Source organism: Chlamydotis macqueenii, chromosome 17 (assembly GCF_036417535.1).
Source record: "Chlamydotis macqueenii isolate bChlMac1 chromosome 17, bChlMac1.mat, whole genome shotgun sequence".
NCBI lineage: Eukaryota > Metazoa > Chordata > Aves > Otidiformes > Otididae > Chlamydotis > Chlamydotis macqueenii.
In genome coordinates, this window is record NC_141572.1 from 3,574,695 (window position 1) to 3,600,836 (window position 26,142).

The window sequence follows — 26,142 nt, forward strand, 5'->3', positions numbered from 1 at the left end:
TTTTACATTTTTCAGGATGTGGCTGTAACAGTTACCTGGAAAAACTGTAAAATATCACATGCAGTTTTTACTTAAAAAAAAATTACCCTGGACATCATCGCATTCGGGGGTTTCAATTTTATCCATCAGATCATTGGAACTCCATTTGGTTATCTCTTTCGGGAACATTTCCTCATTGTCAGACAAGTCCTCTTTAAAAAAACAGATTTTTTGAGAGTCACACACACACAAATATGTATACAGACAAGAGCACAGAACAGCATTTTAAATAAAAGTAAGGCTCCATAACTCTATGTAATCTTACAAACATTCAGATGGCTTAAGTCATAATAAACATGATAATTTACCAGCTTTTGTTATATAGAAACCAAAGCACCTTCTGAAAATTAAAATGTTTTAGCTGCAAGTTTTTAACAAACAGAACTCCTAAAATGGACAATTAATGCTAATATTTCAGGTACCAAGTTTAACATTCTCTTGCCATACTTTCTGATTATGTTAAAGCAGCCAGCGTGCTCCAGCACAGGAGAGAGGACAAAGTAACATTTGCTACTGGGATCCTCCCAGACCTGTTTGAAAGCTGCAGGAGGTCTCTGGGGGAAGCAGTGACAGGGATGGCTGTTGTTAACAGGATGGAATACCTAAAGAGGTTTGAGTAATTCAGGAAACGTGAACTCCCCGAGCTATCTTTAGCCTGATTTCCTTAGGAGATGAGACTTGTTTGATCACACTGAGTGCACGCGTCTGCCATTTCCCTCCTACCGCAGGATCTCCTGAATCCCTTGGCTCATTTCTACTACAGTTGATAAAGAATAAGAGTCCTCAGAATACTCTGTTCCTAGAAGCGTAATTAAAAGGATGAGATGTATAAAGGAGAGACCCTATAGAACAGCCCACAATGTCTATCAGATATCAGATACTATCCAGAAAGATTAAGAGCCTGGCTCTGTAGCAGACACCAGAGGATCTATCTCTGCCAGGTTAGGGGAGAAAGGCATACGATCTGACTTGGGCAGGAGGTCCAGCCTCGCCTGTCCATGGGCCTTTGCTGGTACATCCACAGGGAAACAAGCAGCTGAGCCCCACAGAAGCACCACTAAACAGGCCACCAGCAGCACTGGAAGAATTTGTCCCAGTGCCCCCACCAGACACCCTACACACCCACCCCCTGTGCCTGCTGGCCCGGACTAGGTTATCCAACTATCCAACAGGTCTGGCCTTCCCCCAGGGGAGAGCTCGGGCGCTCAGTCTCAGCCCAAGCCTGAACACAGGGCACTCAGTCCAGAGCTGAGGAAGGGCTCATAAAAACGTTTACGTCAAACCGGAGGACCTCTGAGACAGCAGCAGCCCCCCCCGACGGCTCCTTTATCGGGTGAGGGCATGGACCCAGTACGAGCTGGGCAGGGCGCCCTGCAGCCTCCACACTCCCTGCTTCATCCTGGCAGGTTCTTGGGAAACAGAGCCCTGGATCTCCCAACTTGGACCCCGTGGAAACTAAACAATGGCAACTCAACTCTTACGAAGATGCCCTTAGTACAAGTTGCTGGCTCCTTTTTATTTTTTCCCTCCCTTCTCTTTCCTTTTTCTACATTGAGGATGTATCTTTTACTGTTACAGAGGTTAAGTGCTTTCTAATTTATTTATTGTTCTGCGCTTAGTTTTTCTTTCCTGAAAATTTTGGGCTTGGAAATTTAATAAAGAGTTATAGACATAATAACAGCAGTAATTACAGATGTCTTGAAGATCTAAAAGCTGTAATCTTCAGAGTCCCAGACTAGGATTCTTCCTTTCTTGTTGCTATACAGTGACTAAGAAAACAGTTAGTTGGAAGAATCCTAGGATGGGGAACACAAAGATTATTAAATATATTCATCTTTTCAGCAAATCTGAGCAATAGCTTAAAAAAAAAATGAAGGGGACTAAGTGCAGAGCCAAACAGAGACCAATTATTTTTAGGAGTTTCTATTTACATTTTGACCATAAAAAGAGAGTGACCTGGAAACTCTGCATTAGCATGCCATTTCCTTTTTCAGCTACGGAAAAAATCTGAGTAAATCCCCATTTCCCAGCACAAGGGAGCGTGGAGCTACCTGTTCAGAGCAAGTGAGAGTACAAGCATGCAACACACATGCTGGCAGAGAATTAGAGGAAGATTGCACTCAAAGCTCCTCCAGCAACTTAATCTAAATATTAAACTTATTTCCTTGAGAGGTTTAATTACAGCCCTTATTGCTGCTCAAGCGATCACTGAATGGCATATTACTCCCGTTATCAGCACGTATTACAGGACAGATATTAGATATTACTGTATTTGCCACTAGCTTTACCAAAGTCTGCCAGTGAATGAGCACGAGTGGGAAGCCTGCGACATGAAATTTTCTTGGGCTCAGGTTACGCCCACTGCACTGCAAGGAAATGTGTGTGCATACATGGGAAGCACTTCTGAGGAACCCTACTCGGTGTTGACTCACATCCTGATCTGTGCCAGTTCCCATGGTATCGACCCCGCAAGCCTCCCCGGCAGGATAAGCCACAAGCAGTGCCTCCTCCCTGCTCGCAGACCCGGAGCTGGGACATGTCATCCGTGGGCCAAGGGGCAACAAGAGGTCCCTCCCAAAGAGAGGGCTGTGCTGAACAGCACACACATCAAGGCTTCAACTGCTAAGCCAAAATCCCATCAGACTAGGCAGACTTTTCAAACTCAGCGGTACGGATTGCGGAGGACAAGCTGTACGTAAATGGAGACACGCTGTGTGCTAGCAGAAGAGGAGCTGCTTTTTCTGTTGGCAAGCTTCTCGAAGTGTTGCAGCAGAGGTGCCGATACCAACTGTGGCACAAGGCTCATTTTTGGTAATTCTCCTTCCCAGGCCCGTCAGGAGCACATCAGGGATTCCCTGGGGGCCTGGATCCCAGGCAGAGCTGTCTCTATCTCAATTTTATTACTGAGTAATTAAAAAGGCAAAAAAGAGGGTGGATAGCAATGATGCAGTTTTTGATGACTCACTCCTCTTTTCTCTTATGTATATTGCTCCAATAAATCCCTTACATAGTTTTCGTAGATGTTACGTGAGTTAATAAATAGGAACACTTAAACTGAGTCGGGTCCTTCTCCTTTCAGGCAAGAGACACACTCATCACCTGACCGGCAGGCATCCCGGCCCTTTATGCTGCTGTAGAGTACAAGTCACTCCTCTACAACAGCGTGCCACTTTTTACCTCAGACTTTGAGATGTATGCCTAAATACATGAGGCAAGAGCTCTTCTGGAACACGATACTAGCCATTTTTGGAGACTGAACTTCAGCTGAACATCAGTGAAATCTAGCTGAACATCAGCGAAATTCTGCTTTACAAAACTGGGGCGTCATCTTCTAACAACTGCTTTTCACAGAAAGGTCACCAACTTCATCAGCACAGTTGCGCATCTAACTTAGATCAGCATTGCAAGCCGAGAGAAGAGTCCATCTGTTGTCAGTGGAGACGGAGCCTTTCAGGCTTAAATACGCATTAAGTACAATACATAAAATGAGTGCAGTGGAACAAAGCTGCTTCACAAACACATGCACAGAGGAAAAAAAAAATAATACAGCTTTTTCCTGAAACGGAGAGTCAAAATTACTTTGAGAATTCTGAAATCAACACTGATTAATTTTGGCACCTGAAGTATTCACTGTTGTATTTCTTGGAATGGGAGAATAAGGAGTTAATAAAAGCAAACTTGGGTCTCTTCAGGCCCAGCCAGGACAATTAATCATACCTCCTACTGATTAAAAAATCAATTAGAAAAATAATCAGTCATACTGAATCAGAATCACTAGGACACACCCACAGTCCAGTCAGTATTGCTGAACGTTACCCACACCCATTTGCACCAAATAAAATACAGCTCCAAAGGTTAAGAATGTTCAAGATCCCTTCAAAACAGACCACACTGAATCTGAAGTGTTGCTGTGTTAAACGTAAGAGTCTGCGGGGTGATGCTAGGGATGCTGGAAGAAGCTGCGCTAACGCTGCACGTATCTTGGTTAGAAACAAACAGTCTTTAAACAAAGTAAGAAAGTCTCGCTTCCTTCCCCGCTCACCCCCCACCCCATACGGCTTCCATTCTCTTATCCCACCATTTTAGGAAACAAACAATGGTGATTTAGGCTCCACATACCATGTGCATCAAAGAATTCATCATCTGAGCTGTCATCTGAATCTCTGGCAATGCTCTGCATCCTCCACTCAGAGATACTATGGCGTGAGGGGCTTGCTGGAAAAAACAAAAAAGCCTGATGCGATACGCTACATCGACAAGACGGAGAGTTCCCAACATGATCTTTGCTGGAGGAAGAGTCGTGTGTTCTCTATGAAAATTCACTGCTGCAATATTAAAAACACAAAACCCCGATGATGCTGGTGTGATGTCAGTGTACCGCTTTACAGCTCCTGTTTGTTTACTGTTGTTAGAACCTGCCAGCAAGATGCTACAGTAAAGCAAGCTGTTTGTATCACTCTTATGCTATTTTGAATGGCAGCTATTTATAATTGTTAGTAGGACGTGCAAAATCAGCTGGGTTTTAAAGTTTGCAATTAGGAAGGAAGCAAGCTGATTGGAAGCTTTCTTCGTGCTTCTAATCAGCACACAAACCATGCCTCTGCTCCGCTAACTTTCGGGTGGGCAGCTAAGCAGAGCAGCCTGGATAGAAATAATCCGTTTTCTGGAAGGAAATTGCTTCCACACAAATTGGATTAGAGATCTATTTAAACTTGAAACTTGAATGATTTAAAGAACATGCTAGCCAACTACTTCACAGAGAGCTGTCAGAGCGGCTGTCCTGACGGAGCCAGGAGAAAACCCAACGGTCCTTTTGGTTCCTGCTTGCCATCATGTTCTCACACTTACCTGCTCCCTTTTGTTTACCCCTCCAGAGTTCCCTGTGCTAAATATAAACACATCACATCTCTTTTCGTTTTATTTTTTTCAGATATAATTGAGCAACGATCCAGCCCGAACTCTTCTTGGCTGGACTTGTTACAGAGCAGCCATCTGCTGAGGGGAGCACTGTCCAGAGAACGAGAGAGAGAGATAGGGCTTCTCCCCTCTTTCAGGCAGCTCTCGCGTGTCACAGAAGTGCACACAAAGCGCTTGCAGCAGCCACCTACCCTAACACAGCAAAAACCTGAGGAGACTGACAAATCCTCGTTTAGCATATACAAAGATGCCGAAAGGCTCTGGTTACTGCGACAGCTGCACAAGCTGTTTCATGCTATTGTCGTACCAGCGTTAAATCTGTAAGTCAAATTCTTCTGATTTTCCTACCCGGTTGTCATATGGAAAAGGGATGGAGACCCTGTGGAGAGTCATCTAATTGCAGCTCAGCAGCCCCCAACCACCCCATCGCCCACCCCTCTGGGAGCAGCAAGCGAGGAGGTTGGCAGAGCAGAGCCAATTCATGCCGGCGTGACGTCAAGGCACTCGCATAATAGTTGCTAAAAATAGAGCAGATAATAACATATGGGATGGCGACAAGGGTCCTGCCATCACCAGAGGTCTCGCTTGGATGGCATAGAAAGGACCAAGACCCTTTGGAGAAAAGGCGTTGCTTTTTTCAGCTGGAGGTAGTGCTAAGTGGAGACAGCCCTCCTTGCTCCCATATGTTAATATGCTGCCAGCGTGAAGGGGGATTAAAATATCTGCATGACGTACTTCCCAGCACATCACAGTTCATTTCTTTCATTACTTTTTCTTGTAAAAGCGGAGACATTCTGCAGTTTAAAAGAAATTCATGCTTTGCTACCAGGGAAAACCTTCGAGTGAAATCCTAAGAGGTCTGAAAACTACAGCTTCCAACGAACGTGTCAGCACTGAAAGAGGGGGTTCAGAACAAAGAGCGTAACAAGAGATGGGCACATCAACATAAAATCCTGGTGCAAGCAAAGCAGCCAGCATTTTTATCTCTGTACAATGATTTATGAAGCATCTGGTAGGTTCTTCCCTCGGGCTCACTCCAGTGAGTCATCGCAAGGTAAAACTACCGCTCATCTCTCAATTCACGCCGTGATGAAATAAGTGATTGAGTGGTAAATAAAAATGGAGACTCAACTCACGATATTTGGTGCAAATGAGAGATGGAGAAGCTTCACTCACCCAGATGTCCCCTTCTGCCGTCACTGCAAGAAACGCTGCCCCGTGGGGGGTTTTCACAAAAATCAAGATTTTTTGCCCTCGTGCCGTGACAGCTATTACCCAGCTCTCAGCTGTGCTTGACTGAAAGGAGGGGGAACTGCTGAGGGTTCAAGCCTTCTGCCTGCAACTCGCTGAGGATTCAACCCTTTTACAGAATGGTGAGTTTAACATAGCCAAGAAAAAAAAAAAGTGACTGCCAAAATTCAGAACTCAAAGCTGAGTCCTTACAGAATATCTTCAGGGGCTTTAACAGTAAAATCCTGGAAGCTTGCTGAATGGTATTTAAAAGGGAATATAAACACGGTCCACGTTCTCACACATCGTCACCAGCGGAAGGCAGCAGCCCCCACCCACTTTTTTTGGGGGGTCCCTGCTTTAATTTCCCCAGTAGCTGATGGGATGCTTCGCTGTGTGAGCTGCACTGCAGCCCCCACGAAGCCAAACACCCACTTTTGAAATGAACGGCAGTTAACAGCGACCCACAGCAGGGTCCGTTCCGTGACACAGCAAACAAGCAAACCTCCAGAGAGGGAACACCACTGAAGGACCAGGCCTTACAAAAGCCACCAGTGGCTCTTGGGTAACAGGGACTAACTCTCTCTGCATCGTTGTTTGTCTTCTTCTGAGACCCAACGCTGCTAGCCAGGTGCTGCCTGCTCTTCTACTGGTTTTTCATAGTTACTTTGCTTTTGAGATCGGCAAGAATTCTGCTGCGTGCCACTTAGTCACAGTCATGAGACAACTAGAAACATTTCCAAACCTACAAGTCATTTGAGAAGACTGAGCCTCTAACACCAGCAGAGAAGGCCTCCGACTTAAAAGGACTCACAGGAGAAATATGCATTGTCCCAAAGGTGCCAGCCACGAGGAGAGATGGTCGTATCTCCCAAAAGCCCAACCTCCATGCAGCTCAGAAGAGCAAGTCACCAGTAGCATCTTACCTCCTCTCTTTGAAGATCGTGAGGACTTGGAAGAGGTGGACCACTGCTTGGTGAGTGACCTTCCAGAGGCCGTTTCACTGTTACCAGAGGTATCCTCCGCGTCAACAGGTGAAACCGTGTTAACTTCAACATCCTTCTCACCAGGAGGATCTTTGACTCCATGCTGCTCAGTATCATTTTCGCTGCAGAACTGAGCCATCTTCTGAGCCAGCATCAACTGTGCCTCCTTCTCCAGTTGCCGGATATCCTCAATGGTGAGCCCATACCATTCATCCTGCCAGCACCAAGCCTGCCGATGGGCACGGACCATGACCTTCCGTAAGCCTGCAAAGCCAGAACGCCCAGTCACCACTGCTACAAGACTGCAGGAATCCATGTTCCCTTCCCCAAAACCTCAAGACACCATGGTAAGGCTACTACAGTGGCATCATCAACACAATGCTATATGCTGCAGTAAAGGACCTTCTTACCTTCAGGATGGCAAATTGGTCACTTAATGTACCTTCTGTCTCCTCAACTCTTGCTAACCAACCACGCACTGAAAAATTAGCTAGTCTTTTGTGACTGCTTTTAACCTGGGAAGGGATTTCCTAATTCTGCATCCAGGACTTTGTTCTGTGACCACCTGCTCAACCACGGAGGAGCCAGGCACAGACCACAGTTGCAACTCCCATGAAGTTCTGGGAAGCTGTAACTTTTCAATTCAGCCTTCAAAGTGAAGTATGCTCCCAGAAGAAAAAAGCCAACATCAATTAAAAAAAACACATTTTTTTTTTTCTTTTTTTTTTTATCCAGGAGAGTTTCAAGTGGTTCCTTCATGAACACTACATAACCCACCACAACCGTTACATGACAGAAGCACATCCCACATTGGCACTGCTAAGACTAAAACTTCTCCTTTCTTTGGAAATCTGTCTTCTGCACCTGGTGTCTATATATCAGTGAATAGCACCACAAATATGAGCTTCTGAGACAATGAGATGGAAAACAAAGGGAGGGAATAAAGATGCTTTATTTTGCAGATACCATCTGTCTTCTGCTGCCTGAGAAAAATGAAATGGGTAAAGTAAATTTAAAATATTTCAAGGTGTTGCATATCTGAAACAAAGAACTGTCTCAGTATCAACTCAGTATCTTTCTTCCAGTACTTAAACTTGTTGGCTAACATCACCATGCCACCAAGACTTTTAAACCAGTAGGGTCACTCAGGATTTTCACCCAACATTATTGCTTAAATGCTCACGATGGGTCAAAGCTCCAAACTGCTATTTATTACTGATGGAGCCCACAACAGTAACAGTGCTTTTAGAAGCTTCTAGAAATAACGACAAACTAATCCTCAGGAGACCTTCCAAAAAAAAAAAAAAAAACAAAAAAAACCCCACACACATTGGGAAACTGAGGCAGAGATAGGCTGAAGAACATGCCAAAAGCAGCAGTGGGATTTGTTGTCAGTGGGATTATGGATCCACAATCCTCCGTTGCTAAGCCTGGAGCAGAAACACACTGTGCCCAAAAGCTGGCCCGCAGGGTAGCCAACCCCTCCCTCTAATGAAGACCCCAGTTGAAGCCCACAGGCCACACCACCACCACTGCTATTACAAGACAGAGAGCAATCAACAGGCTAGATTAACATCAAACCACCAGTTTTTACACTGTTATTTCCTTCCAGGCCTGGGCACTTTATTTTCTGCTCTGCGCTTTAGTTAGTTCTTAATGCCACCGGTCATCCCAAATCAACCTCTCAGGAGGAAATAACCATTGAGATCAGCGTCTCAAGCAATGGACCAGCTCAGCCTGAACTCCATTTGCACAATGAGATTACATCTATCCATATTTTATGCATTTCTCTGCCTGACTTTCAGAAGGAAGCATAAGAGAGGCAAGTTTGAGCCAGCAGACTGTGACCTTCTGAGGGCTGACCAAGGGGCCTTGGCAATTTAATTCTGTCCAACCTTAGTTGTGATTCAGAGTTATTTCCCCCACCAGATTACTTTTTGCAGAACCACAGAAGAATATTTTAGCCTCTTCACCTCCTGATATGATTGACAATCACTCAAGCTTAAGAATGAAGATTAAACTCCCATCACATCCACACTGAGAGCCAAGAAAACGTTTCCCTTGCTGTAATTCAGTCCCCAACACCACAGCTATCCTTTGGACTTCCACATCCACAAGCTCCACTTCTACCTTGCTTGAAACACCTTGAAAACAGACTGTGATCAGACAGAGAAGCAAACAGCCCCCTTGCTCCCATCATGCCAGGGCTCAGCAGCCTCTGCTCACGCTCCTGGATTCAGCCTTGATGTGGCAATGCCCCAGCTCCTCAGAAATTCTGCGTAAAGGCACAGATGCCACCGATCACGTATCTTTCTTTTAATGGACTAACATCAGAGGGAACATGAAAACCACTTGGGGGTTAAAAAAAAAAGTCTCCTGAAGTTCCCCTCTGCCTTCTTTCACTTCATCTTAGATTACAAAAATTGCCTGTATTGCTTCCTCCCAACCCACAGACCTCCCCATCTGCACTGCTCACTTCACTTTGATTAGAAATCCCAGATCGCCCTTCCTTACAGCCTTGTTCTTTGAAAACAGGACGGCATTACAGGGCTTCACGACCGCTGTGCCTCTATCGCTCCAGATTAGTCATTAAGTCAAAAAGACTGGGATTATTTTCCTAGCCTCTGGCCTTCACCTGGGACGTGTCAGCGATGCTGCATTTCTCTTTCTCAAGCACAGGCAGAAAACCTGGAAGAGTATGAGGCTGTCCAGGTACAAAAGAAATCTAAAAATAAAAGTCATGGCTTGCAGAAAAGATCTTCACTGCTAGGGATGGAAAACTTTCGCAGTCCCTCAGCGCACAGCAGTGACTGTCACTGAATTAATCCTCAGCCTGCAGTGCTGCAGCCTTCCAGCAGGCAGCAGAGACCCAGAGGACACACCGCCTGCCCCCACACATGTACATGGATTCAAGATCCAGCTGCAAATGATGGACGTCACCTGTCTGGACACTGCTTCCCTCCCTCTGCAATGGAAAAAAAAATGTCTTAAAGCATTTTTTCTCAAAATGTTAAAGAAAAAAGCCTAGCTTTTTATTTGGCAAGTGAAAAGGAGGGGACAGATCAGACCCAGGAAGCAGAGTGTGACTGGGAAAAATTCTCTTTTTAACAGATCAGAGATGCCCATCGGGACAGGGCTGAAGGCATCTGTGATCCAGTTCGCTTTCATTTCTCTCTCTGGCATGAGGGGAGGTGCAAATGTCTCCTGCTCAGCCAGAGAAGCCCCTGTCTAGCACTCAGTCCCACACACCGTGCTTCCATGCCATCCATGCCTCAGGCCGCAGTCCATTTGGCAGTTTGCCTTGCAAGCCTGTGGCACGCTGACCTCGGGCAGTGAGAGCTGACCGGGGAGGACAGACTGGGCGCAGCATCCCACCTGTCACCTTATTCCAGGTCGGAAGGAATTCAACAAGCCTGGAGGCGAGGCTCCGCGCAACGCAACGCTCCTCCATCCCCACCTGCTACCACCTGCTCTGGGCTGTGTCCTCCCTTCTCATCCACAGAGCAAACCACCCCAGCAGTACGGAAGAACCGCGGGGCAGGAGATGGTCTCCCAAAGAGATCTTTCTGGTGTGAAGAGAGAAGTGAGCAACAGAGAAGAATCAGGGAGGAGTTTAGAGTAGGTTTTCTACTTCCACCCAGTGTGCACCATGCTCATCCCAGCCTTCTTGCCCACAAGTGGAGAATACTTGGTCTCAGCAGGCAAGTCACCCAACCGAAGTCAATCAGAAATAACAGGAACGGGCTTTTAATAAGGATGCAGGTACCAGCCAATTTCATTAACATCAGTAGTTACAAGACTTTGTTGTTTCTCTAGAGAGCACAATGCTTTGCTTTAAAAAAACCAAGGCAACCACACATGCAGGCTGAGTTCAAAAGTACCCATCATTGCTGCGTTGATTTAATTATAACATTTCCCGCAGTGTTGTGCAGAAAGATCATCTGTGAAGAGGCTAGGAGGGTGCAAACATTTAAATCACTTGCCTTTCAGCTCACCACCTCAACAACTCTGCTGCAGAGAATGGCTGAATTCACGAGGTGCTGACTCCTATAAATGATTTGCCTGCAGATTGTGGCGTTTAACTTAATCTCACAGAAGGAAGTGTAAACGACCGTGAGACAAGCCAGGACAGAGAGGTCTCTAGTTGAATTTAAAAAACTTTCGTTTATAGTTCTGGGTTTGGTTTTCAAATTGAAGCAGAAATGGTAACTGAAACAAAAAGTCAATGCAAAAAAAAAAACCCCAACAAACCCAAAACAAAAACCCACCACCAAATCCTGCCCAAACTCCCTCAACTATCCAACTATCCAGATACCCACTATGTACCCAGCGACAACATCCCAAAGCATTTTATAACGTGCACTCACAGTTTCCTGGCAGCAGAGAGAGGATGCCTGTTTTCCCTTGTGCGACACTATTTCCTTGATAGCGACAACAGATCCCATAACCTCGTCAGTTGGTTGTCTGAATGTACTCGACCAAAGGTAATTGCTTGCTTCCCTACCTTTCCTTGCTCAGACAACCCACGAAGAAAAGCTTGTGGTCACATCCGCGTCATGCTATCTGCAACCTGCCTACCCCTGAAAAGACTCTACCTGTAGGCCCCAACAGGCAGTGGCTTCTGGATGAACTTTCCATGTGAGGGCTTAAGTGAAGCACAAGTTCCACAAAAGAGCTTTCTAAAACTGCTCACACTTCATCACTGTGCAACAATTTGGTCATATTAAGCCTAAGACACATCGGCTTCAACAAAGCTCCTGGGATAGGAACACACTTTGCCGTAGTGTATAATCAATAACCCATGCACAAACACACTTGTTTAACAGCAAAAGAATCACAGCCCACGTGCACCATTAGGAAGTAAGTGGGAGCACAACATTATGCAGCGCTAGTCCAATTAAACTTAAATTCTATGGGAAGGGAGTAAAAAAGCATACAAATATTACAGCCAAGTAGACTAATAGCCCACAATTTTAGTCTGTGTCTCCGGCTGTCAAAGCACTGAGTAACTGTCCAATTAGTCATCAGAAAAAATGGCTGTTGCACTCAGTAATACTGAGAACATTTCAACACCATCCCCCAGAGTTACTCCCTCTGCGCTCAGTAGCCTTTCTACATCTCACAACCCATCCGTCACTTCAATCAGATGTGTTCTTTTAAGCCATTCTCTAATTTTAGTTTGCACCACTGAAGGGCTGCTCCCCACACCTCAGGCAGAGCTTGGAATCTCCTCTTGGTTTCTGCCTCAGTTTTCTTGCTGGCTTGGCGACAGAGCACGCTAATTCTCCAAGAAACAAATTTCTAGGAGCTCTGAACAGAGGAACCAGGAGAAAAATGCCAAGGAGGGGCTGGCCCACAAGAACATCTTGGCGCCTTAGAGCTTGGTCCACCATCAGCTGCACAATGCACAAAGGTCTCCATCTGCTTTTGGTCAGCAGTTCAAGCTCCAAAACTGGGATCAGTGTATAAGCCTGGTCAGTCTTGTTGTAGCCCACATCTTTCCAATTTAAACATCCTCGTACCTTGCTGTCTTCGGTAGACACGCTCTGGCACTTTTCCCACTCACTAATGGCTTCCCCATGGCTATCCCATTGCAGGGGAAGGCTACGCATCTGCTGTAGACACTCAAAGCTTTTGCTTTCACTTTTCACTCACTCAACTTCGTCTTGCCTTAAAGACTTTTCTGATTTTATGCATCTTAACCACTTTGAAAAACAGTGTTTGCCATCATTATAACAGAGTGGCAAGGCTTTTGAAAGGCAGACAATGAGCTGGCTCGGGCTCTCTGCAAAGCCTCAATCAAGAGGAAAATGGCAGGCAATCTTCCATGAAACACAAAAGAAACATTTCAAAGGGACCACAGTTTAATCTATGCCAAACACCTCTGAACAACTGGAAGAGTCACATGCTTCTTTTTCATTTAACAGACACAATGGAGTTGTTACTCTGCCCCCATGTTTTGCAGTATACACTGAATTAACCCATGTCCCTGAAACACCAAGGGAGTTCGTTGCAGAAAGCCACTTGTAATACAGTCTATACCAGGTAAAAACTTCCATCTGGGGGTAAAGTAAAATCAAAAGTAGCTTTAAGAAGGTAACCTGTGACTATTCATGGTGTGGTGCACGCTGTTCTCCACCGCTCTATCAAGTGTTTTCCACATTAGCTCTCAGGAGCACGGTACGATTGAAAAAAGCTATTAAATTACTTACTTATGCTAGTTATCAGGCACTTCAAAGAAGCTTTGCATACAGAAAGGACAGCTGTAGAGGTCGTGTAGGAGGATTTACTGTATAGAGAAAGCAGGTAGCATCCTTTACACAGCCTTTCTTTGGCCTTCTCTTTGCCAGAGCACAGTCATGGCTCTGCACTTTTTTTTCTGAGATGGGAATGCTTCTTTTGAACATTCTTTAAGTTTTCCACCTCACCATAGATCCTGTCTCCTATGGCAAGGCTCAGAAACTGTATCAGTCATGTTATAGATTTTCTGCAAAGAACAAATTCCTGCCAGCACTGCTACCACCTGCACTCAGTTACTTCTGGGACACAAACAATGCCTCCGTAAAAGCACTGACCTAAGAATGATGCATCAATCAAAGCAGCACGTTTACTCACAACTGAGAGCTGTCAATGACCCAAGGTGGGTTATAACACAGAGAGGTGGGGAGCCCTGAACACCACAGCCTGGGCAACAGAGACATACGGCCACCCAGAGACCCAGCAGTGCTGCCACAAGGCAAGCAGAAGCTAAGGATGCTCCAGGGAGCGGTTTTCTGAAGACACTTAGGACTCAGAGGTGAAGCTTATTTCTTTGAGTAGCTCTTGTGGATTTTCCCTGAAAAAAAAGAAAACTGGCAGATTTTGAAAGAGATCCAGCAAAGTTTAATAGTCGAATCCTTATCTCAAAAAAAAAAAAAAAAGAGAATGCAAGATCTTGCCTACACAGGACTTGAATCCCTTTCAGTGGCTACACACGGTTTGGATTCACACATACCTCCATTATACATGACAGAATAACATGTTTTTTTTTCTGAAGTGAGCCACAGTTCTGCAAAAGAGTAATTGGATCTGAGAATCTCTTCCCAGGCATGTCTTGGGATATGATACATTGCACACATCTCACCTTTGTGTTTCGATTCAGAAACATTAAGAAGTCGACAGTGAACTATGAAAGACTATGAATGCTCACCAACGTCATGGATAAACCGCTCAATTTTCGACTGCATCCCCCAGTATCTGAACTCGACTTTACACAGTTTATATGCACACATGACGGGGTATTTCCCAGGGTTGTTCTTGTACTCTTCAATCCAGTCTTCTGAGAGGGGGCCTCTTTTAGTCTTCACTGATTTATACAGCCTCGGGTCCTCCTCAGCTTTGTATTCATGTGGAGGGATAGGATCTTTAACAATATCAATGGGATCTATAAGAAAGAGAATAGAAACAGTTAGACATTTCCTTTTCTTGAACAAAGAAGAAAATACCATTTTTCAGGTGTTATTTCTGTTTTAGTAAGTACCACAAGCATTACAGCAATTTAGTGGGGTTTTTTTAACTTACACTTAACTGATATTTAAATTGTTTATACAATGCTGCTGGGTGGCGATGAGCTCTGCCAGAGGAACTAGTACGCACAGTTCCAGCAAGCACAGGCTTCGCTCCAAACAGCTGTTTTGCCCACAGTGACTGCAGACCCACAGCACTCTGGCAGATCTGCACACTCCGTCCTTCCAGCTCCAAAAAGATCTTCTGCACGTTCCATCTTTCAGCTTTCCTAATACCACTCACAGTGCTGCAGCTCTGTCTCGCCTGAGACGGTTAAATACACCTGCCCTTTCTTGGCACTGTTACAGAAAAGACACTACCTACTGAACATCTTATCTGTGGAGTCCATCAGGTGAGGTTACTGGTAACCTTCACATGCTACTGTTAGATCAGATGTACTATGGAAGGCAGAGTTTAACCAGAGTCCTAATTAACACTTCAACAATGGACAAGTGGAAACTGCAATGGGAGCAGAGTGAACGAACATATTTTAAAGGTCTGCAATCCCCATCCCAGACCTCAGCAGAAGTGTGTGAAGTTTGGATTGAAGGGCAGGATCGCACTTCCCAAGAAACAAAAGCTCTTCTGATACTTCGAAGAGTGACTCAAGCTGATTTGTTCAGTATTGAAAGCCCAATCAGATAGGCTTAGGAATGAGGACAGTCAAACTGACGTTCAAAACAAAAAAGTTTAAATCAAGTAACAGTCAAGTAAAATTGCACGAGGTTACTGCCATGACCTGCAGGTCAACAGCGCTCAAGGAGCCACGGCAGCCACTACATGTCCTTCCCCAGAGCTCCCACTACGGCCAGCGGCACATGGGACTGCCAGAAGTCAGCATGAGTTCAATACTTCTCCAGTCTCAGAAACTCCAGAGCAAGGGATGCTTCAGTCCTGCGTGGCTGTAACTGCCAGCACGCCCTGCCACGCAGTTAGGTCTCCAGCAAATGCCATGGGCACAAACCACGATGGAGAGCAAGGCAGAGGAATCGCTATGACATTTGCCATTCTCTGCCTTTTTGTAAGATGTTCCTTTTGTCTTTTTTCATTAAATCCTTACATGTATAAGGCCCATTAACTCAACCTTCTAAAGACAGCAGTGAGGCTGAAGTGTTAACCTGCAAGAAGGCAAGACTAATAGGAGAGGAAGCAAAAATGAAATATTCCTTCACGTTTCAGAAGTGCAGATAGGAATGATTTTCACATATGTAAAGGAGCTATACAATTATACAGCAATATTTGCCTCTTCTATGGTTATTTCTACTTATTATCCCCAAAATCATTATGTCTTACTCCCTTCAGGAGCTGCACATATAAGACAGGAAAGCATCAGCTTGATTTTACAGATGAGGGATTCAAATTATTTCCATGTGATTTCCATCAAGCCTAGAAGAGAACTCAGGTTTCCTCATTCTACTTGATGTAACCCTACCCCCCAGCCTGACACCCACAGTGGTGCAGGCGTGTGTTTAGGGTGCAATGGGATAGGGAGATGGGACACACCAACCAATATTCTTTACATAACAAGAAAAAGCAAAAGAAAAAGGCTATTCACCTAAAATAGTTTGTCGTTTTTCTGCGGGAGAAAGGTTGAACACATTGACATGCTCTCCTGGATCAGTTTTGTAGTATGTCTCAATGTCAATAGAGAACTTCTCCACAAAAGGACACGTATACCTGAAAGTGAGAACAACGCAGCTTGGAGTAAATCCCACACGGCTCGGCAAGTGGAGAAAATGCTTTCCCAACATGTACAAAATCAGCCTCAAATCCAAGCCAGCCTTCACTCACGTTTTACTTCAGGCATGCTTAAAATACCAGCTGTACAGATTAAAGGGATTTTCTTTAATAACTTCTTAAGACAGGAGCCCGCCGTGGACATGTGGCGTCACCGGAACAGCTCAGGGTTAGTAAAACTCCAAGCCCACAGCAAAGGGGTGTGTGTAACACCCACAACGTGTTCCATGGATTATAGATGAGAAGATACCAGTGTGCCCCACGCAGTTACTGGAGACCGGGCACCCACATTCACCAAGAAACAACTTCCCAGGGTGGTGACAAGCAAGCACGGGCAGGAGAAGCCTGAGGGGAGCAGCAGGTCATCTCACTGCAGAGACGCTGACAAAACCCTGAAATTTAGTTTGACAATGTCTCCTCCAGGAAAAGATTACCAGGACAGACTGCTCTTAAAGGAGCAGTTTTGAACAAGGAGATCACTTTTGGGTCTGCTATACTAACAAGTTACATTATCCTTGCAGGTACGACACAGATACAAACACAAGGACACCCCAGAAACGCATCTCTACCAGGAGAAAAGCAGAGCTCTTGCCTGGAATCTGCGGCAGAATAAAATACAGACTGGTTTTGTGCAGCGCCAGGTTTCCTGGCCAACTTATTGACTCACAAATATTTCAAGAGAATAGACAAAAAACAGACTGGAAGTGGACTTTAATCACTCGAGAGTCAGACAGCTCCATTACATTTAGTCATGAGCAACTCCCTGTATGCTGTCACTGACTCCCCATGCTTCCCCAGACTAATGTTACATGTAGAGACCAGCTAAAACAGAACTACGAAACTTTTCTAGATTTCTGATAAAAATGAAAATATCCATTAAAGCCTTTTTATTACGAAAGATGACAGCAATATCAGATTTGTAAACCTGGAAAAGGGCAAATGCTCTAAACCAGAGTAACTGCCAAAAAAGCTATTTATTCCAGGGTATCCAAAATCCTCCCAGACGAGACTAGCTGAAATAAAGAGGTCCCAAAGGGCTCCACAGAGCCTCCAGCGCTCTTCCCTTCTCAGGGTGAAAACCAGAGGATCTAAGTTTGTTATTTTCTAGCTAAACAACAGCAAGACAGTTCCCAGAAAACAAGCACCAAATTTATGTATTTATTAATATTTTTCTCCCCCCCCCCTAGAACAAATGAGTCCTGTCTCACTTGACAGCGTTCAACACGACAACGGTCCCATCGCTGTGTACGCCTATAACTTCACTGAGCCAGCAGATACCTGCAACGTTAAGTAGAACACGCAGTGCAGGATACAACACTAAATAAAGACCATTGAAGATTTCCCACACTTTGATGGACAAACCAGCTCACACTTTAGAGCAACCAGCCACAAGTTCTCAAGCACGTACACAGTCAGCTCAGGCAACAGCCACACTCCTGAGATTAAGCGCTGTGTAAGAATTTTAGGACTTGACCCCAGTTTCTTGAAAGGAGATGGAAGAGATGCCACTGCTGCACAGGGTGACATCAAATGCTCTCTCTAAAGTAGAGGAACCAGCTCTGGACATTTTGATAAGTTTTACCTTGTCCTCGTATAAGGATATGCATTCCATGACTCCTCTTCCACTCGCAGAGCTGCCTTGGGCAATATTGACCGAAACCAGCTGGGTATGTGCATACCAATGTGGTACACTTTGTGAGTATACTGCCCATTGCCTCCCGGGCCATCCATGTACGGCCTGTTCTCCAGGATCTCCACTCCGCTGCCTTCCCCACATGTCTCCTCTCTGCTCTTTTTCTGAAAGGGAAAACAGATCACATCGTCAATCCCTCCAGTGCATTGTACACACCGAGGTCTCCAAGCACACGAGCACTGGGGATGGTCTCTAGGATTCCTTTTGGGCAGAGCTTCATAAGACAGCGGAACTGCAGCAGCACCCTGGCTGTAAGATTACCAAACCTAGAGATTGTAAAAGAAAGATTTAGAGACTCACCTGGCCAACACAGGAACAGAGATCTGATTTATAACATCAAATACCCAAATCTGGATTTGGACACTGTGAGACAGTTTGAATGGAGACCTAAAGACACATCAATTCCTGCTCCTGTAACAGGTTACACATCGCTCTTCCCGAGAGCACGCCGAGCCGTGGCTCCAGCTGTGAACCACCCAGCGGGACAGAAATTTTCTGCATTAGCAGATGACACGGCGAAGGGGAGTTTGTCCAACTTGGCACATTCTTGTGGTGGTGTATCAGTGTGAAGAATCACACACACACTCGGTGCAACACCACAGTAATAAAGACTATTTTATGACCCAAAACCCACAAAATTTGGGGGCTTGTTGCTGTGGTCTGGCAGGGCAGCAGCTCTCCAAGGACAGCCTGGAGACTGTGCTCTGCTAATTAACATATTTAGAAGAAACATCCCAAGTTTGCCAGAATGCACACAGCACCCTCTGGCAGCCTCCGTATTTTTGGCGTATTTCTAGTATTGTCCCTCATTGAGAAACCTGGCAAAAATTCCTTCAATAAAGAAAAAAAAAAAAAACAAAAAACCAACTAATTCCAGTGCTTCTAAGAAGAGCTAGAGGCAAACTAAATATTTATTCATTTGTAACACATTTCAGCAGATTGGATGATGTATAACCTTCATCATTTCCAAACAACAGATTCATATTGTTAATATTTTGAGTTTATTTGAGAGGATAGTACTTCGGAAATTAAGAAAAAAAAATTGAATTTTATACAAGAATCAACTGTGAAATACAACACAACAACAACCTCTCAATTTTGGCATACAAACCATTCAAAGGATAACATGGTTTAACAGAAAATGATTAATAAGATGCAAGAGATCAGCTTCTCGTCTTTTGAGGACAGGATGATAAGCCAACACAGCTATTCAGAAGTAAATAACTCTCTTTTTAAAGAGCTCTCAAGTGATTTTTAAATTTAAACAGCTGTAACCAACAATTCTAAGTAACTGGCAATCTAAATAGTCTTTTTTTTTTTTTCCACACTCCACAAACTGCAATAGTCCTGCAAAAGAAAAGCACTTTTTTACAGTTTATACTAACATTCAGCCGGCAGTTCGTTAAAAGACACATCCTCTTAAAACAAATTACTGTCTTTCAGTTCTTACATAAGCACTGACCAAGTCCTGTGCAAATATTTATGACAATAACATTAAATAATCTTGATGACCCAAAAATCTGCTTAATTCAAAGGTCTCGGAAAAGGCAGTAACCCAGCAGGCACAGCGAACGTGTCAGACAGAATAACAGCAAAGCATCTGCTCTGAGCGGTTGATACAAATCATGGAGATCTAGAGCTTTATTACATGGCACAGGAAAATCATACGCAGAGGAAATAGAGTTATCTTTGTGTCACATTATCCCATGGGGAATCGTATATTGTCTAGATTTAAAACTCCATTCTAGATTGCATGGTTACCAACAATTCCAACGTAAACCTGCAAGACCTCGCTTGGGACCAGAACGCATTTAGGAGTTTTTCAATTTCAGAAGAAATCCAGTGCACCGAGCGGACTCAGCACGTCCTAGGACAGCACCAAGCCCAGAGCAATTGGGCTCCCAGATTTACAAATGCTTGTATTGCAATGGAAAACCAAAACACTGAACATTTATTTTTGTTTTAATAGCCATGGTTGGTATTCTCCCCCATTTCCTCAAGGGGTGGGGAGGGTGAGCGAGCAGATGCGTAGTGCTTAGCCCTGAATGGGGCTAAACCACAACATCATCCTACAGCTAGAACCCTGGTGAACCTGCAAGATTGGCCACCTTTTGCTGTATGTGAATACTGCCATAAGCAGCTTTTCCACATGACCTGGTAATGCTAATACTCAGCTTCTCAGACAGAGCTGTCTGATCACTGCTGGTGTGATGGCTGGCATGGTGTTACGGTCCCAACACTTTGTGATGGAAGGAAGAAGGGAAAAGCCCAAATTAACTGAAACTCTTTGTGGAAGTCAGTTCATGTCTCCACTTCTGATTTCTGGTTATTTTATTCATTTCCATGCACCTGCAGGAGACCACGAACCTTATTCTGAGAGCAGTGCATGCTTCCTCCTTCCACCTTTCCAGATGATCAACTCCAGCCCACAGCCTCTTCGGCCCAGTTGCCAGTCCTAAGCAAATTTTGGCCCCACGCATTCCTCCTGCTTGTCACTTATGTACACAAGACACGACAAGGGACAGCAAGAATGTTTTCATAGATGAATGTGAAATAAGAGCTGTACCTGTGCACAACAAAAACATCAGAGTTGCAGTTCGTATCCCCAACTGTCTTTTGAGCCAGGACTTTTGAGTCAGGCCAATTTATACTCAAAACTCAATGTAACTTACTGCTGGGAAGGATAGCATGATCAAAGAAAAACTCCACATGAAGCTGCTTTCCCAGCCCTGCACACTCTCATACTTCACAGCTTGCAGAGAAGGCAACAAGCCGCAGTGAGGTCAGGACGGACCGAACGAGTCAGGTCAGACAGCGAACAGTACAATTGCTAACCAGTCACAAAGACAAAAAGAAGCTACGTTTCTCAGACAATAAAAACAAAAGCATCAGGCACACACACTTGAGAGATGAGGATGATACTCTGCGCCTAAGTGGTACTGCGAAAGTACACCACTTACGGGAGTGAAGAGCAATTTGCTTTCAGCCATCTAGCCTCTTCACGTCTATTGTGACTCAGCTATAGCGTGGAGAGGGCTTGTTATAAGGAAGTGGTCTGTAAACAACAATTAAAAAATAACCATCGATTAGGAAAGCATTTGTCTTGAGAAGTGTCTGGCAAGCCCTCTCCAAAGAATAGCTGTCTGCTGGGAGTGGCAGATGTGCGGGAATTTTAGGGTCAGTCTTGAAGGTTTCAGCCTCGTAGACCCACGCCCCTACGAGAAGCAGAGGCTTCATTTGGCCGATTACGCGTGTTATTACTGCTTGCTGCTACCTGACAAGAGCATCTTCCCTTTACAGAAATACCTGAGGAACGGTCCCCAAAGTCAAAGAGCAGCTAACAGCCTCTATACGCAAGTTATCCAAGCCATAATCACAATAAACCGCCTTACATTGTATTACCACAGGAAATCCAGCCGTCCCTGCAGAAGTCCCTCTCTTCTGCTGCTGACACTCCATGTTCTGCACAGGCCCATCAATAGCTTTCCAGGACAGATGGTGACACAGATCCCTTCTAGCTAAAGTAATAGCATTAAATTACTCATAACAGGGAACCCAGAGAAGCAGATGCACCATGATTAGCAAGAATGCCAGTTACTTAAAGGCTTCTATTAAAATAAATCTCTTGGCACAGCAGCAGAGCATGGGACACAGCACATGACCTCACCACAACAATCATAGATGAATAATTCCCATGAATGTCATCTAAGCACTGGGCTAGCCTAACCCCGTTTATCATCCGCCCTTCACCCCAGGAGACAAACGGCTGTAAACAAAGCCCTCTGCTAGCAAAGACAGGTTGATCAGTTCTCAGATCTTCCATCCCCTTTCCCAGTCAGAAATGTGCCTCGCTGGTAGCTAACCACACAGAGCACATCTTGCAAAGCCTTGGTCCAGCAAACCTGACCCGGCACAGCTGCATGGGACCCAGGGGACTGAACACAACTCGCATGTTTTTCTGGTGGGTACGGCTCAGTAAAGGAAACATCATCGATGGCAACGGAAACCCCCACAACTTGAGGAGCCTCACTACAGCTGGAGGAGCCAAGCACTCACAGAACAAGAATGCACAAAGCTGGATAAAACAGCTAAGATAGGCAGTATTGCTCAGAAGAACACAGAGAATATTATCCTAAACCAGAGTCCTTCTCCTTGTATTTCAGCCCTGGAGTAAAGTGCAGGCTGCACACGGGCTCAGGTGCACACACACAGTCTCTGCAAACAAAGCCTACACTGGCACTGCGTGTGGTTTCATTTCTCCTGAAGTTTTTTTTTTTTATCGCAACTCACTCCTTTGAGCACTGAAATGCTACTGCAGAGAACAGTAGAGTCGGGTAGGTTGCATGGTGATAATAGCAACCCAGGCATTGTTCTAGCTTTTAAAAATAGATTAGAGCTATAATCTTACCCTGTTTACCACTGATTATTGTTTACAGTACAACCCCTCAACGTAAAGTTCGATAGCGATATAAAAGCCTGACATACTTCAGCTTCATGATGAAGTTTCTTGGACATTACAGCAAAGTATTCACACAGTACCAGTGGCCTACTTCGACGACCCGTGAGAGTTTTGATTTGAGATTATTCGAATAATGAAGACTGACAGCACTTTGCTTGGTAGATCTATCGTCCATGGATAATGAAGACACAAATCATTGTCTGGAAACAATAACCAGAAGATTTTTTTGCTTTTTTCCTCCAGCTCCCATTTGGCAGCAGGGTATTTTGATAGTCCAAATTCTTCCGGGAGAATCTATTAAAACAAAACTGAAGTCTTGGGATTTTTTTAATCCCATTTAGACACAGATATGGATACAAGAAGTTTCAGTTGGTTGATGGTTTCAGTTGACAATGACAGCAAACAAAAGTACCTATGTAACCACTGAACAGGAACATGACAGCAAATATCCCCAGAGGACCTTGCTAACATACTTGCTCATACTGCTGTGGCAAGAGAGGCTGAGAAAACATTCTCTATGGCTAATTAATACTTTTTTTTAATTGTTTTGGATGCTAAGGCTACCACAAATGCCAATTAAGTTCCCAGAAACAGACCTGTCCTTTGGGAACCAGAGAAAGCCTAAATTGCCTCACACAATCCACTGGACAACAAGATGCCTGAAGCTACTTAGGATGGATGACTCCTGCCAAAATCGGATAGCTTTTAAGACCTGGTTTCACTAATCAGATCTATTTTTATTTTTTTTTCTATTCAGTTTTAAAAAGGAAGTACAAAAGGCCTTAAGATGTAAAGGACTGAGTAACAAAATTTAGGCTGGGAGAGGAATGAAGAGCTTGTATTCAATCTCTTCCATACATTCAGGGAAAAACATTCTCAACTATCTCCAGTTGGACATTATCTAGGCTGAAAGAGAATTCACTCTTCTAATTGATCTTCCAAAGCGTTGCCCTCTTCTCATCACCAACTGCCTTCCTCGGTGCGCTCCAGGCAGCTGCCTACCAGCCATCATCATCTCCCACCCGCAGGCACCGTACAGGAGCAGAAGCTGTGTGTACAAAGAAGGTACCAGTTAGAGTAGGACCGGCTGGGAGAGGTTATAAGGAAAGCAGCCCATTAGCCTCAGCCATGTATTTGGGCTTATTGTGGAGACACTAGCGCTCAAACACCACAAATAAACCAGCACGACAACAGACGCACAGTTTCAGTCACAGCTGCTGCAAGCTAGAATCCCAGCACCTCAAAGCAGAAAGCCAACAACAGAGATACTGGAAAACACCGAGAGGTCTTGAAACTAATGTCGGGTTTATTCTTAACACATTTTCCCGGCCCAGGATTATTTTACGTGGATAACAAGCACAGCGACAATGTGCACGGACACGGGTGTATCCCATCTGCCTTCAGCTGTCTCTTGCTGCGGTATGACTCAGCTCTGTGTTCTGTTAACCACTCCTTTCTGAGCATTTGAGCTGACATCTAATTCATTACCAGCAATCTGCTTTCACCACCGCCAACCTCCTGCCTGCTGATACAGATATCTGATAGACCAGGCACCGCTCACGGTCAATATTTACTGCAGGTCATCCAAAATCGGATCTTTGACTTTGAAAACAAGATGTTGGTTTACTCTAAAAGTACAGTAGAGTTGTACTTCCCAAGCTGGCTTTTGTTGTTATATTTCCTTTCAAAACATGTGTGTCAAAGACCTGAAACGCTCAATTAAAATGCTATCACCATAATCACCTGAGCAAATTCTTTCTTCAGCGTGAAAGAAGGGAGCAGAGGAGATAGTACTATTCCACTGTTACAGAAGCCAAGAAGGAAAACTTCTGATCAGATCAAAACCAACATGATTTTACCAGAGCATAACATGTTCTAAGAGCAAACAGGAAGTTGGATGAATTAAATTAAATTAAAAATAAAAATCATCCTTACTGTTATTAATGCAGTAGAGTGCTGAAGCAGAACAGCACACACAACTTCTTGCTGGCAAAGGCTTTTGTGCCACAGCCAGAACAGCCAAGTCCTCTCACATCCATGATGGAATCAACGAGAGCACCATTTTGAAGAGGGAGAAAGTAACCTGAAGACACAGAGCTGCTGGCAAGGCTATGTCTAGTACGCAGATCTTTCAAGCCCCATTTCAGTATCCCAACCATGATGCGGCAGTCGTCTTCGCTGGGCTTGAGCAGAGACCTTTATCGAAATACAGCAAAACGGCCCTCAAACAGGGAAGGCAGGGAAGCTTCTCCACTCCTATTTCGCAGGAGTTGAGTGTAGTCTTACTGGTTGTATTGGAAATACAACATTAAAGGTAGGCAGAAGCTAGGAATCCTGTTACCCCAGGGATGGGTTTTAATAGGACTTTGGAGCTTGCACTTTGTAAACTACTAATCAGAAACAATCCACGTCAAGTTGGACTGACAGTGCTTCAACAACAAAATTGCTACAGGACAGTAAGGGTCTTGTGAGTTTTGTTCTTGTTGCTCAAAGGCAGAGCTTGCTATATCTTGTCGTGCGCAGTTAAGTTGGCACTGCCTTAATGGGAGAGGAAGTCCAACTGCAAAGGGATTTCCCAGTCTCTCCAGTACCACTATTTCTGCCTTTTCAGAAGTTGTGGACACCACAACTTACTTTGTTTTGGTTTGCATTATGAATGCAGGCAACTTTAAGCTGCAACACCTGTTTCCATGGCAATGGGACCGCATCAGCAATCCCCTGGGTTTAGTTCAGGCCATCTTCACTCAGGCTTCAGCGCTGCACACCAGTTGTTACTGGTAACAGCAAACCAAGTGATGTCACCAGTAACCATGGTGCCCACAGCTGAGGTTTCCCTGTGCCCTCTGAGCTCTAACATGCATCCTTCACGCATGACAATTACTTTAATCGAATTAGTGCTGTTAAAAAAACCCACAATACATGAAGGGCCAGTGTCAATAGTTATTTAGCAAAGGAAGGTTCATTTGAGTCAACACGATAGCGATCGGAACACGAGGCTTTACAATAGCACTTTGAGCCGCATCGCACTGTACACATAGGAATGACCTGAAATCCCGGGGAGAGGGGAAAAGAAATCTGTTCCTCCTCAATGGCTTTATCATAAAGGCAAAGGAGCAGCTGTTTTCAACATCCTTCTTTCAGGTCTGATCAACAGCTGGGCAACACGCAGTGCTTCATTCCGTCTAGGCAGTGTCCTTTCCCCCCAAAACCGGCGCTTCTCCAGGTGAACATAAAACCTGGTCTTAAGGTGTTCCTACCACCCAGTCAAAAACAATCAAGAGTCCTAAACTGAAAGAGAGAGTTGTAAACTGTGTGTGTGGAGGGAAATCAGAAGGTTCTGCATCCTGGCAGACACCTAGCCATAATGTCATGGAAGGACTGCCACTTTCCAGGCTGCTGGATCAGCTGGCCAAAGAGGACATCAACATGGAGACACTTCACAGTGACCTAAGACTTTGACCATGAGCACGGTCTCCTCCAGAACCACTCACTTTACAAACCACCTTCACATCCCTGCCCAGCGCTGGGTTTGGAAG

The 26,142-nt window shown here is 44.7% G+C and overlaps 1 protein-coding gene across 6 annotated transcripts in view; it reads right to left on the reverse strand.

Moving 5' to 3' along the window:
* PITPNM2 (phosphatidylinositol transfer protein membrane associated 2) overlaps window positions 1-26,142 on the reverse strand; it is a 136,265-nt gene that overhangs the window by 34,690 nt on the left and 75,433 nt on the right. For all 6 annotated transcript variants that reach the window (XR_015260491.1, XM_086761920.1, XM_086761923.1 and 3 more), the window contains exons 4-9: window positions 18,037-18,251; window positions 16,273-16,394; window positions 14,362-14,595; window positions 7,113-7,436; window positions 4,159-4,254; window positions 87-191 (exon numbers count right to left, since the gene is read on the reverse strand). Coding sequence is in view for 5 of the 6 variants with exons in the window: in XM_086761920.1 (XP_086618046.1) it covers window positions 87-191; window positions 4,159-4,254; window positions 7,113-7,436; window positions 14,362-14,595; window positions 16,273-16,394; window positions 18,037-18,251 (1,096 nt within the window). In the remaining variant the exon portion in view is untranslated. The remainder of the gene's footprint in view (window positions 1-86; window positions 192-4,158; window positions 4,255-7,112; window positions 7,437-14,361; window positions 14,596-16,272; window positions 16,395-18,036; window positions 18,252-26,142) is intronic.